At 43.6% G+C, this 14,183-nt stretch overlaps 1 protein-coding gene across 5 annotated transcripts in view; it reads right to left on the bottom strand.

The window, feature by feature from the left end:
• Positions 1-14,183, bottom strand: part of MLLT3 (MLLT3 super elongation complex subunit) — a 131,695-nt gene that overhangs the window by 13,497 nt on the left and 104,015 nt on the right. For all 5 annotated transcript variants that reach the window (XM_064439632.1, XM_064439630.1, XM_064439629.1 and 2 more), the window contains 3 exons: positions 12,954-13,026; positions 8,053-8,185; positions 6,392-6,491 (listed from right to left, as the gene is read on the bottom strand). In XM_064439632.1, coding sequence (XP_064295702.1) covers positions 6,392-6,491; positions 8,053-8,185; positions 12,954-13,026 — 306 coding nt within the window. The remainder of the gene's footprint in view (positions 1-6,391; positions 6,492-8,052; positions 8,186-12,953; positions 13,027-14,183) is intronic.

Here is a 14,183-nt window from a genome sequence, read left to right on the forward strand (position 1 = left end):
CTTAGCTAATAATGATGCATAGCCAGAAAGGAAAACATACTGTCGTAGTTCAGCCGGCAGCTCAGCCCCACACAGTCACTCGCTCACTCACCCACTGGTGGGACGGGGGAGAGAATCAGGAGGGTAACGCTCGTGGGCCTCTGCAAACAGGCTCGATTCACCTTCTCCTTCAGCAGTTTCTGCGACTTGTCGTGTAGGACTCCATACAGCAGCCTTCCATGTCCGGTGCCTTCCCACAAGGCGACAGGACCCATCAGTGAACAGGGCATATTGCTTCTCATTTTCTGGCAGTTTGTTATACAGTGGGGCTTCTTCAGCACGTGTCACCTCCTCCTCTGGTGATAATCCAAAATCTTTGCCTTCTGGCCAGTCCATAATCACTTCCAAGGTTCCTGGGCGACTGGGGTTTCCTACTCGAGCCCGCTGGGTGATCAGTGCAACCCATTTACTCCACGTAGCATCAGTTGCATGGTGTGTAGAGGGGATGTTTCCTTTGAACATCCAGGCCAGCACCAGCAGTCGGGGTGCCAGGGGGAGCTGTGCTTCAGTACCAACGACTTCTGAAGCAGCTCGGACCCCTTCATATGCAGCCAATATCTCTTTTTCAGCTGGAGTATAGCGGGCTTCGGACCCTCTGTATCCCCGACTCCAAAACCCTAGGGGTCGGCCTCGGGTCTCCCCATGTGCTTTCTGCCAGAGGCTCCAGCTAGGGCCGTTCTCCCCAGCTGCGGTGTAGAGCACATTCTTTACATCTTGTCCTGCCTGGACTGGCCTAAGAGCTACTGCATGAACTATTTATCATTTAATCTGTTCAAAGGCTTGTAGTTGCTCAGGGCCCCATTTGAAATCATTCTTTTTCCGGGTGACTTGATAGAGAGGGCTTACGATCAGACTATAATTTGGAATATGCATTCTCCAAAAACCCACAACGCCCAAGAAAGCTTGCGTTTCCTTTTTGCGAGTTGGTGGAGACATGGCTGCTATTTTGTTGATCACATCCATTGGAATCTGACGACGTCCATCTTGCCATTTGATTCCTAAGAACTGGATCTCTCGTGTGGGTCCCTTCACCTTACTTTGTTTTATGGCAAAACCAGCTTTCAGAAGGATTTGGACTATTTTTTCTCCTTTCTCTAAAACTTCTTCCACTGTGTTGCCCCACACAATGATGTCATCAATGTATTGAAGGTGTTCTGGAGCTTCTCCCTGTTCCAGTACAGTCTGAATCAGTCCATGGCAAATGGTAGGGCTGTGTTTCCACCCCTGGGGCAGTCGATTCCAGGTGTACAGGACACCCCTCCAAGTGAAAGCATGAAAGCAAACTATGGCCTGCACTCTGCTGCCAGAGGGATTGAGAAGAATGCATTAGCAATATCAATTGTGGCATACCACTTAGCTGCCTTGGACTCCAGTTCACACTGAAGTTCTAGCACGTCTGGCACAGCAGCACTCAACGGTGGAGTGACTCCATTCAGGCCACAATAGTCTACTGTTAGTCTCCACTCTCCATTAGACTTCCACATTGGCCATATGGGACTGTTAAAGGGTGAGCGAGTCTTACTGATCACTCTTTATCTCCTCAGTTGGTGAATGAACTCATGGATGGGGATCAGGGAGTCTTGGTTGGTGCAATATTGCCGCCGGTGCACTGTTGTGGTGGCGATCGGCACCTGTTGTTCTTTGACCCTCAGCAAACCCACAACAGAAGGGTCCTTCGAGAGAGCGGGCAAGGTAGACAGCTGTTTAGTTTCCTCCGCCTCCAAGGCAGCTACACCAAAAGCCCACCTGTTCCCTTTTGGGTCCTTGAAATACCCTCTCCTGAGGTAGTCTATGACAAGGATGCACGAAGCCTCTGGGCCGGTCACAATGGGGTGCTTCTGCCACTCATTGCCAGTTAGGCTCACTTCAGCCTCCAATACAGTTAGCTCTCGGGATCCCCCTGTCACTCCAGCAATGCTAATGGGTTCTGCCCCTGTATAGTTCGATGGCATTAAGGTGCACTGTGCACCAGTGTCCACTAAAGCTTTATACTCCTGTGGGTTGGACGTGCCAGGCCATCAGGTCCAGAGTCCAGTAAGCCCGGTTATCCCTTTCCTCCACCCGGCTGGAGGCAGGGCCCCTCTAGTCTTGATCATGGCATTCACAACTCACTTCCTGTAAATGTGAATCAACAGTCTCTCTGTTACACTTAGAAATAAAATCAGTGCTTCTACTCCTCTGTCTGGGGACTTGCTCGCTGGAAACTGGAGCAGCAGCTTTCCTGGAAGAGCCTCCCTGAGTGACTGTTCTTCCTTGCAGTTCATGTACTCGTGCCTGTAGGGTCGAGGTAGGCTTGCCATCCCACCTCATCATGTCCTCTCCGTGGTCACGCAGGTAGAACCATAGGGTGGCCCATGGTGTGTATCCCCTTCTTTGAGCGAGGGATGCTTACTTCTAATGGCTGAGACACTACTCTGTCGAGGTGGGGAGTAGGACAGATCTTCTTTGAGTTGCTGGACCTCTTGGGACAGTTTCTCCACAGCAGAGACAAGCGAGGAAGAGAAATTTGTTTCGTAATCCCAGAGTCTATCTATCACCTGCACCACCGTTGGTGTCTTGTCATCTTTCCAGGACATCACTGCCAATGAGTTTGCATATGAGGATGGTGCGCTCCGTACAAACTTCCGCCACATGGGTCGTGTGCACTCGGCTTCATCTGGATCTTTGGATGACCGTTGATCATCTAGGTCACCATAAATCACCTCAAACACAGCTAATTCCCCTTAGATACTGGATGCCTTTCTCCATAGTTGTCCATTTTCCTGGGCAATATGTAACATCTTCTTTAAAGGGATACCTTTCCTTCACTCCGGACAGGAGTTGCCTCCAGAGGCTGAGGGCTTGTGTTCTTTTTCCAATTGCTTTGTCAACGCCCCCTTCCCTAGAAAGGGATCCCACTTGTTTGGCTTCTTCTCCCTCTAATTCCAGGCTACTGGCCCCGTTATCCCAGCATCAGAGCAGCCAGGTGGCAATGTGCTCACCTGAATGATGGCTGAAATCTTTTCGCATATCTTGCAACTCACTCAAGGACAGGGATCAGGTGATCTCTATTTCATTTATGACTTCTCCCTCCTCTCCTCATGACAGCCCTGCTTTTTCATCAACCTGTTCTAAACGAGTTGATGTCTGATTCCAAGATTTCGTCTTGTGTATGGGGGTGACTAGTACTGGTACGGGTTGATTCTCTTGAGCCAGCTCCAGTACTTGTCGTGGGGGTTTGAGTGGCTGCAGTGCCTGTCACTTTGCATTTCAATCCAGAGACATTCTCTTCCCCCTGGGGGCACTGAATACTGTTGAGCAGGGCTCGGTATGCATGGGCCAGGCCCCAGCACGTTGCAGTTATCTGTATCTCTCTGGAGTTCCCAGCGTAACAACATACTTTCTCCAAATATTCTACTAGTTTTTTAGGATTCTGCACTTGTTCAGGGGTGAAACTCCAAAACACTGGGGGTGCCCACTGCCCTAGGTACTTGCCCATGCTATCCCAAATGCCCTGCCACTCGTAACTATCAAGCCTCGGGGCAGATTTCTGGGTGATATTCTTAAATTGCTTAGTCAAAACCAAAACAACATGCCCAAAAACTAACAATAAGTGCACCTTAACCACCCAAGGATGTTCAAGATACAAAAAAGTTGTTGTAATAGAGGCAGAGACACCTTAGAACAAAGTTGCAAAGGTACTATTCTGTATTTCCTCCATATAAAATCTCTCAGATGAGGACGTATAATTGCTAATTGCCTCAACAAGGTGGTGTCCAAAGTACAGTAATGGTTTCAGCAAAAACCCCAAATACCAGATAAAGCTGAAAACAAGTGTTTGCATAACAAATCTTGTAGGCAAAACGTTACTAATCACAGCAGAACACAGCAGACTAAACAAACCAACACCAATCTTTAACACCAACTGCAAAAAGGGCAACATGGTGCTGGGACCAGCAGCTGTTGTTATCTCCAACCCCTGAGCCCCACGTTGGGCGCCAAAAAGACTGTCGTGGTTTAGCCGGCAGCTCAGCCCCACACAGTCACTCGCTCACTCCCCCACTGGTGGGACGGGGGAGAGAATCAGAAGGGTAACGCTCATGGGTTGGGGTAAGAACAGTTTAATAATTAAAATTTAAAGGAACAACAACAAAAAATGCAATGTAAAGGAGAACAACGAGAGGCGCAAAACCCGGTGGGGGGAATTGAGGGGGAAGGGGAATGAACCGCTGAAACAAACCGCACGCGATGCAGCTCCCCACCACCCGCTGACCCGATGCCGCGCCTCCTCTAAGCCACAGAATGCCCCCCCCTTAATATACTGGTCATGGTGTCACATGGTATGGAATGAACATGCCATTGGCCAGTTGGGGTCAGCCGCCCCTGCCATGGCCCTGCCCCTCCCAGTCCCCCACCACGCGGCAGAGCACGGGAAGCTGGAAAGGTAGCCGACCCCCACAGTGAGGAGAATTAACCCCTTCTCAGCCAAAACCAACACACATACTCTTCTGAAGAAAAATCCCAGTTCTTTAATTCAGCACTCCCTGGGGTTACTGTTGTATAGGCCAATGGAAGAACAAGTCTTGTTTTGAAAAAAACAAACCTCTAGGCATGGATCCAGTACCTTTTAGATGCTCTTCTTGTTTTTAAAGGAAAAAAAATTCTTGGTTTCAAATAGAACCTTAGCAAGGACACAGTATATTTGAAAAAGTGGCTTCCTTAAAGTGTTTTTGATGTGTAGTTGAAATCCAACATCTTAAGCACTCTCGTTTAGATGTGACACAGCACTAATCACATCTGAGGAAGCTTACAGAAATATTAACTCTGTCCTTCCTCTTCAATTCTATGAATGGACTCAGTCAACACAAGCCTTGTTTCATCAGTCAAAAGCATCATCCTGGCAAGCAGCACTCTGCTATCAAGCAGAGATTTCAAATATTGCTACAGTCCATACAATCTGAATTCTCATAATGCTTCCCTAAATTTCTGATTTTCAGCTTGATTATAAAATTCAGCTCAATTATAAAAATGAAAGAAAATATGTGAAATTCAGTTTTAGCTGGCATACTGCTGTTATTTGGAGTGTCTAAATGTGCAGGCAGACCTTCTGTTAGATCACTGAAGGGGAAAGGAACATAAAAGATGTAGCTGAGGGGGCTGCTGATATTGAGACTTACAATTACTTAAAAATTACATTGACTGTAGAAGTTAGCCTTCATTAAACAAGCCATAGGTGTTTTACTTGTGCTTAGTCTCCAGTAAATGCAATATTCTTCATCTTTATAGCTCGCTTTTTTCCCCAAAAGACTCTCTTTTAAAAACACGTAATGCTTTCTGGGCACAGAATGTCCTTGCTTTCTCTATGCACAAACTACTGCCTAGATTTTCTCCCATACAGTGTATTTGAACTTAACTGACATTAATAATAATGGAGGGTTTTTTGCACTATCAGAAAACTTGTACTGGAAACCTTATTAGAAAAACAATGACAAATAAATAATTTCTGCCAGATAATTGAAGCAGTTAACCTAAGCGGTAGAGGAAACACTTATCCATAAAACTCACGAACTTTTGTTAATATATGTAGACACTATTCTAACTATATTAATACTGTAAGCAGCCATTTATTGCCACTCAGTAAATTTCATGACTGCTGTGTGTATGATCCAACTAACACAGGGAGTGAATTATGGCTCCCTAAAATAAGTGACAAAATATGTATTTTATAAATCTTTTTTGTTAAAGAATATCAGCTTTGATGTTTACTTTTTATATTTAGAGAGCCTTTTCTATTGGTGACTGGGAATGAGGTAACTCAAACTCTAATTCTCATTTGTCTCTGATGTATTTTAATATATGTAGGTTATTTAATTCCTTTTCTCTGAAAAACAGAACTGCTCTACTTTCCTATGTCAAAAATAATAACAATGTTAGCTTTTATCCATATGGAGCAAGTACTCTGATGGTGAAGTAAAAACTACTGAGTCTTCCAGTAAAGTAAAAAACATTGTATCTTCAAGGTAAACACAGGTGAGGGGAGATGGGAAGAGATGAATGAATAAACTCCTGAGAATGAGCCTCTTGATGCAAACTGTGTCTACTGCTAAGATAAATCTAAACCTGCATCAGTTGTACGACTGATGCTGTAAAGCCATTTTGCATTGTTTACCTTACAAAACTAATTCATACAGAAAGGATACATTACTTAAAATGTCGATGAAAACATTACTTTGGTCTATAATATTCGCTAAACCAAATACATCTCCTTAAATTAAGAGATTCTTATGTCAGTTTACAGACTATGTGACTGCACTGAAGTAATCAGAATGTCATATCAGCTCCCCAGGACTGCATTTACAAATCCAGACTTTACCTGGTTGTTGCTGGTTTTCAATAAAGGTGGTGCTGGTTCATGATGTAGCAGTGAGGAATCTGAACTGCTGTCACTGTCACTGCCATCACTCAGACTAATCCTATGGAAAAACAAAGCCAAGACGTTATACCTACAGATGAAGGGCTGTTAACAGGGGTGAATCGAACTGGCGCTTTGAGGTAGGACACAAAGAATGACCCCTCGCTAAGAAAGCCATCATTAATCAAGGTCACATGGAAGAGAGGCATCTGAGCAGGGCTGCACTCTGGAAAAAGCTCTGTGTGGAGAACAAGGCTGTCTGCCTGCACTTGGTCGAGAAGACCTGTCCAGTTAACAGCAAATAACACTACAGAAACGGTTAAATACTTAGAACGCTAAACTGCTGTTCCCAACATTCCTGGAGCAAGTCTGTATCTTGGCTCATAGCCACGGGGAAGGAGGAAAATGTTTTGTGGAGATACTTTTCTGCTCTTCTAAAAAGCTTTCTACACAGCTGTGCTTCCTACCTGGACAAGTGCTTCACTGAAAAGTTCCTTGTTTCTTGTCATAAATAACACTCTTTTTTCTGGCTAAAATTTAAAAACTTATTATCTCAGGAGAGGCCACATGAAAAAGCTCAGCCTCTAGTCAGTCTTACCCTTCATTAACTTAGGAACAACAGGGAATATTTATTTGTTGGAAGTAAAAATAATAGCTGTTTGGGATAAAAAGGAGGTAGAAAAGGTTTAGTCCTAAGGTTTTGTTAAAAAACTGAAACAAAATCTCCACACTTAAGAGACAAGTTGAGCTTGAGACAATCCTTTACACAATCACTGACATGAACAAGTTCTCAAACCGCTAGTCATCTTGGTCTTTTTCTTCGTGATTCCAGATGCTAAAGTGCACCACAGAAACAGCTGACAGTCATTAATGTTTTCCTATTACCTCCCCATTTAAGTAGTAGCTGATACTGGCACTCAGTTGCTGTGCACTCACATCAAAACCCTGTGGATTAGATAAAGAACCCATTATGAAAAGGTTCAAGAGAGACTGTTTCAGGTTTTCCATAACCTTCAACAATGTTAAGATGGAGCTTCAAGCTGCGCAAAGAACAAATAGTTTTTGGAATGCCCTCTTAAAGTTGCAGCTAGGACACAGAAGCATTTTTTAAAAGTAATTTCTGTGACAGTTGCTTGCTTTACCTTTTGTCTGAACTTCTACACATTACATACTGTATGCAGGGCAGAAAGTACTTGGAATTCAAATTTCATTGATTCTGATCCGATTTAACAGCCTAATCTAAAATGGGTGAGCAGACAGATCTTGAAAATGAGACACTATGTACAGAATAGCTTATCTGGCAATTGAAGGACTTAATTTTATCTCATTTATGCCAGAAAGTAATTATGACTACTCCCCTGAAGACACCATGGCATGAAATCAAGGAAAGTAAAATGAATGAGGATCATAATAACCATATGGATCAGTACAGAAATCGTTTGTATTGGGAATGGCTAATTCCCAGTAGAAGAGGCACTTTTACATGTATATGCTTTAAAAAGAGAGTCTGAATGTTCTGTCTATTTGCTACTCGGCACTCTTTGAGAACATCAGACCCTACCCCGTTACTAACAAGGACAATGTCCTGGCCACCAAGCTACTTGCAATCACAAGACACTCACCTTCGACTCCTGCTTCCTCCTCGTGTATTTACAGGTCGTTCCAATTCAGAATCATTGTCATTCTCATCTGCTTCATCTGACTCGTTTTCATTATCATGTGAATGCAGTTCTTTCATTACAGACCTCAATGGACCTGAAAAACCAGAGACAATATTAATACACAAATGAAGTTCACTTTGCAGTGTTCCAGGCAATGCACCCAGCTTTACAGATGATCAAAAACTACCTTCCCCACATAGTGTTGGGAGGGTAGAGTCTTAAACATTAAACAAATGAAGTAAGGTACTGGGTGCTTATGTTGCAGGGACTTATCCATGAATCAGTTACTCACACAAGCAACTCAGTTGGCTTCAGTAGACCTACTCATGGCAGTGAAGTGACTCATATTTTCAAGTTTTTGCAAGATTGGCTCCCTGGACCATCGCTGAAGTAAGTAAAATACTGTCATGCCAGGAGAAATTGACTATTATTTATTATAATTAGAAGGAAGATTCGTTTGCACTGATGGGTTTTAGCATTTAAAGATCTACAGGAACATATTGATCAGTAATAGTACATTTGTTAGGTTAATCAATGTATTGAGAAACAGAGTTTAACAAATCATTCTCACTAACTTTACTGGCCAAGGGAGCCTTTGTCTTTCTATATTTAGCTTTAGTTGTTCCCTTTATTTCAGGGTCAATTTCAGGTCAAGTAAGCACTTCACCAATGTTCATACCTAAAAGTGCACCAATCCCATGCAAGACCATGCTATCTCTTTTCCTGAATTAACAGAGGGCACAAAGCTTGACTTGATCATAAAACTGCATTAAATTCTGTTTGGGATTTTGGTTTGATTTTACTCAGTTTATTCTACTGTAAAAGACAGTTACAGAAAGATGAATATGTTTAACATACCTGGGAAATGTAAAACTACAGCTGCTTGAAATAAGAATGCGCAAAAGCATGCCAGAAGAGGGAAGAAAGCAAGACTGATGCTACAGGGCATTTAGCTCTGAAGTACAGTCCATCTGAGACACAAAGCAGCAAGTAAAAGCAACAGCATCGCTGCAGGAACAGTGATTACTATTAGGGTTCTGTAATTCCTTCAGCCTGTGAAACACGAAGTAGTAACATGAATGAAGTGAGCTTCAGAGTGTCCTTCAAAGGGAGATGAAGCTTGCAACTCTCTATTTGCTAATGGAGAAACAGAGTCATGGAGTGTCATTCCTGGTCACTGCCACAAGAGAAGATGGACCTCTGTCTGTCAGGGTCATACTCCTAACAGGGAGTGTTCCCTTCATGGGAGGAACAGCTTTATGGATTATTCCTAGCAAAAACTAGCAAGGCTCAGGTCATAGGTGTTTTGACTAGTTCTGTACGAGTGACTTCAAAGCCCATGTGAGAATGATTTACCAATAAGGTCGCACTAGAACTTTTGTAAATTGGTGCAGTTTGGGCAAGTTCAGATCAATGGTTTCTTTTCTGTCTTACATCTTAAGGTTGTCTGAGAACAAGCCCAGATAGTGCTGATGGGCAGATTCGTGGTGGACCAGTCACTTCTACAGGTGACAAGGAAACAGGAACTATACTGAAGTGCTCTTGCCCACACAACCACTGCTGATCTGCAGAAGCAGCTGATCTGTGCTCCATTTTCTATTCCTGTTTGGGTCTCAGGCATATAATGCTCAGCTATTTGCAAATGGTAAGTTGTAGTCTGACTGAATATTCATCATCTGACCCTTGAAGGAGGGAAAGGACTCCTTCCTTGGCTTTTAATAGGAGCAGAAATAAACATATTCCCTTTAAAAGGAAGGAGAGAGGGCACTCTCAGTAGCATTAGCAGTGATGAAAGAAGATTTGCCCATTTGGATCTTTTGGAAAAATGTTCTTATTGGCCCTTGAGTGTTGAGGTGGGTGAATAAGAGACATGGCATAGGAAGCTAAATGAACTGAGGTAAAGGATTAGAAAAAAATAAATTATAAGCATACGAATGATTCCATGTTTCAAGAGACAAAAGGGTAGAACACAGGGGTATTTTCACAGGCTAGGCTTAGCCTAGAAAGGCTAATTTCCTTACACCTTACTGGGCAAAGACACTAACAACTACCATCAAAGTCCTACTGAAGATGGTCATCTTTGTCTGCAATGAGAGCAGATGAGTCTCACTCCACTCCGTAGGCCAAAGTCAGCTTCGGAGAATGCATTTGTCTCGTCTCCACGATGTACAGAAGGAAGAAAATGATAGAAAAGACTTGTTAAAGGACAGATGAAAGGAATGCATCATCACGCTCTTGATGAAAGAGCAGAGGAAAAGGTCAGTAGGAGGAAAGGTAAAATAACCAACCAAAACTAAACTCTTGGAACTAAATCTGCCAAGGGATGTCAAGGATAACAAGAAGGGCTTCTTCAAATACACCAGGAGTAAAAGAAAGACTGGGGAAACTGTGGGCCCACTGCTGAACGAGGTGGGTGCCCTGGTGATGCAGGATGCAGAGAAGGCAGAGTTACTGAATGCTGCCTTTGCTTCAGTCTTTACTGCTAAGGCTGCCCCTCAGGCATCCCAGCCCACAGAGGTGAGAGAGAAAATCTGGAGAAAGGATGAGGGCTTCCCCTTGGTTGAGGAGGATTGGGTCAGAGATCACCTATGCAAACTGGATCCTTGCAAACCCATGGGCCCCAATGGGATGCACCCACAAGTGCTGAATGAAGGAGCTGGTGGATGCTCTTGCTAAGCTACTCTCCATCATCTTTGAAAGGTCCTCCTCCACGGATAGGAGAACTGGAGGTTAGCCAATGTCACACCAATCTTCAAAAATGGCAAGAGGGAGGACCTGGGGAACTATAGGTCAGTCAGCCTCACCTCCATCCCCAGAGAAGTGATGGAGCAGTTCATCCTGGAAGTCATCTCCAGGCATGTGGAGGAAAAGAAGGTTATCAGAAATAGTCAACATGGATTCACCAAGGGGAGATCATGTTTGACCTACTTTGGAGCCTTCTGTGGTGGCATGACTGGCTGGGTCAGTGAAGGGAGACCAGTGGATGTCGTTTACCTCAACTTCAGCAAGGCTTTTGTCACTGTCTCCCAAAACATCCTCGTAGGTAAGCTTAGGAAGTGTGGGTTAGATGAGTGGACAGTGAGGTGGATTGAGAACTGGCTGAACAGCAAAGCTCAGAGGGTCGTGATCAACAGAGCAGGGTCTGGTTGGAGGCCCGTAACCAGTGGTGTTCCCCAGGGGTCTGTGCTGGGTCCAGTCCTGTTCAACATATTCATCAATGACCTGGACAAAGGGACAGAGTGCACCCTCAGCAAGTTTGCTGATGATACAAACCTGGGAGGAGTGGCTGATACACCAGAAGGCTGTGCTGCCGCCCAGCGAGACCTGGACAGGTTGGAGAGCTGGGCCGAGGGGAACCTCATGAAACTCAACAAAATCAAGTGTAAGGTCCTGCACCTGGGGAGGAACAACCCCATGCACCAGTACAGGCTGGGGGCTGACCTGCTGGAAAGCAGCTCTGCTGAGAAGGACCTGGGAGTGCTGGCAAGTTGACCGTGACCCAGCAATGTCCCCTTGTGGCCAAGAAGGCCAATGGTATCCTGGGGTGCATTAAAAGGATTGTGGCCAGCAGGTTGAGAGAGGTTCTCCTCCCCCTCTACTCTGACCTAGTGAGGCCACATCTGGAGTACTGCCTCCAGTTCTGGGCTCCCAAGTTCAAGAAAGGCAGGGTACTACTGGACAGAGTCCAGCAGAGAGCTACGAAGATGTGCAGGGGACTGGAGCATCTCCCTTACGAGGAAAGGCTGAGAGACCTGGGTTTGTTTAGCCTGGAGGAGAGAAGACTGACAGGGGATCTTATCAATACTTATAGATATTTAAAGGGTAGGTTTCAAGAAGATGGGGTCAGACCTTTTCCAGTGGTGCCCAACAACAGGGCAAGAGGCATAGGGCACAAGCTGGGACACAGGAAGTTCCACCTCAATATGAGAAAAAACTTCTTTACTGTGAAGGTGACACAGCAGTGGAACAGGCTGCCCAGAGAGGTTGTGGAGACTCTTTCGCTGGAAATATTCAAAATTCCCTTGGACCAATGCACCTTGCTCTAGGTGTCCCTGCTCAAGCAGGGGGGTTGGACAAGATGATCTCCAGAGGTCCCCTCCAACACCTACTGTTCTGTGATTCTGTGAAAAACTGCTTTTTTAATGTTCCTGGATCCAAAGAACAAACAGAAGCTGATTAAGAATCTATCAGGTGTACAATCTTATAAACTCAGGGAAAAAGGACAAGCAGGAACTAAGTAGTTTAACAGATTGCGTAGAATGAATCTCAACTTATTTACAGAAAACTTTTCTTGGGAGGAAAAATGTGTTTCTTTACTGAGTTCCAAGTAAGCTGTAATTATTAGCCAGAAAACCAAAATGTGTCTAACCACCATCTTCCCCTGACATGTATCTAAAGTAAATACTGTTCTCTCCTAAAAATTCCCAATAGTATGGGCAGATCACAGCCCTTTGAAAGGGTCCACATATACATCTTCTTGGAGTCACATGACATATGAAGTCACACCTTCCTGAGCAGGGCTTCAGATGGAGTCAGGTGCCACACTACCTAAGCCTGCAAAAAGACAACCTCAGTAACAGAAGCTCTTTTCAGTTTAGCATCTGTTAAGTGACTGGCATGTATTTAGTGCTTCAAAACAAATACCCTTCACATCCTTTTCTCACATATACATTTTCTTCCCTTTTATTTTGCCCTTACAGCCATATCTGAAAACAACCAGAGGAAAAGTCTCTAAAGCAAAACTGTGGCCAGTTCAGGCTGTGAAAGGCAGCAGAAAAGTGGTAATACGATGCCATCAGTTCTCATTTTATTGGCTCCTTTATTTCACACATTCCTTTCAGTTTCTTTTCCTTTGTTGGTACCTTGTTGTCTGCTGTTCTGAGATGATGTAAAACTGGAACTGGAGCTGGAACTGGCAGGACTGCGCTGTTCAGACTGAAAAAGAATAAGAAGAAAATAAAAATGTAAGAAATATTTTTGCCTAAAACCCTTACTGTTAGTTACTGCCTGAGGCATGCTGTCAAGAAAAAGGAACTACGGAACAGAATAATACTCAAAAGATCTTTGTTTCAGGTGTCAGTGAGAAAAACAATGTGGAAATAGCTATCCACTCAACATACATATACACTACCACATCATGTCTAGTTCTTTACTAAAGCCAGTATCCTAACAAGAAGTTCCCAACACCTTGTTTGAAAGGCTATACAACATGAGAGCCTGAATGACTCTATAATAGACCTAAGGCTCCTGTGTCCCTGTCATACTCCAGTTGCAACATTTTCCAAATTAGTAATGATGTAGTAGAATTGAAAAACAGAGGAAGACCTGAGTAGACCACACTGAATGCCAGAAAACTTCAGTTTTCTTTGTTCTTCCTTAGAAAACAAGTCTTAAGATGAGGATTCAAAGTAAACTTTTCTGCTGTTATTGGATTTCTCCTCATCCCAACACTTTCCATATGTATTAAGACCCTACAGACTGTAATAGTGATTGAACCAGAAAGACTGCCTTATTACACAAGCAAATTATCTGGAACCCACAGATTACAAACGAAAACTAGATTCTTAAAACAGAGTTGTTAAAGTCTGTTTACATTATTTGACAAACACTTCTACACACTGTTTTTCCACTGTTGTTTAAAATGTATAAATTTCTCTCTAAAATTCCATGAAATTACTGAGAAAGGCCTATTACTTAATCTAAAAAAAACTGTATAATTTTTCTCACAGTACTTCTGGCTTATGAGGGTTGTACTGAGAAGTGTTGCTTCCTGCTGCCATGTTGTATGTCTCCATATACTTTTTTTGCAGTTTCTTAGGCTCAGTGGCTTGAAATACATGGGTGTTGGTATGTAATTGCACACTCATTTGTGTACACGAGACAAAGAACAAAACTGGTATGTGGGCACAGGAGATGCTAACAGAGAACATGAAACAAGAAAGAAGTGGACTCATAGAAGGAAAATCAGGTTAGGAAGTAATGATCTAAAAATCTACTATTGAAAAGAAAGCCTGCTTATGCTTTAAACTTTATACAACTGTGTTATCATGACATGTTATTCAGGCTAATGAATACCCCTCATTAGGACTAAA

Source organism: Phalacrocorax carbo, chromosome Z, assembly GCF_963921805.1.
Source record: "Phalacrocorax carbo chromosome Z, bPhaCar2.1, whole genome shotgun sequence".
Taxonomy (NCBI): domain Eukaryota; kingdom Metazoa; phylum Chordata; class Aves; order Suliformes; family Phalacrocoracidae; genus Phalacrocorax; species Phalacrocorax carbo.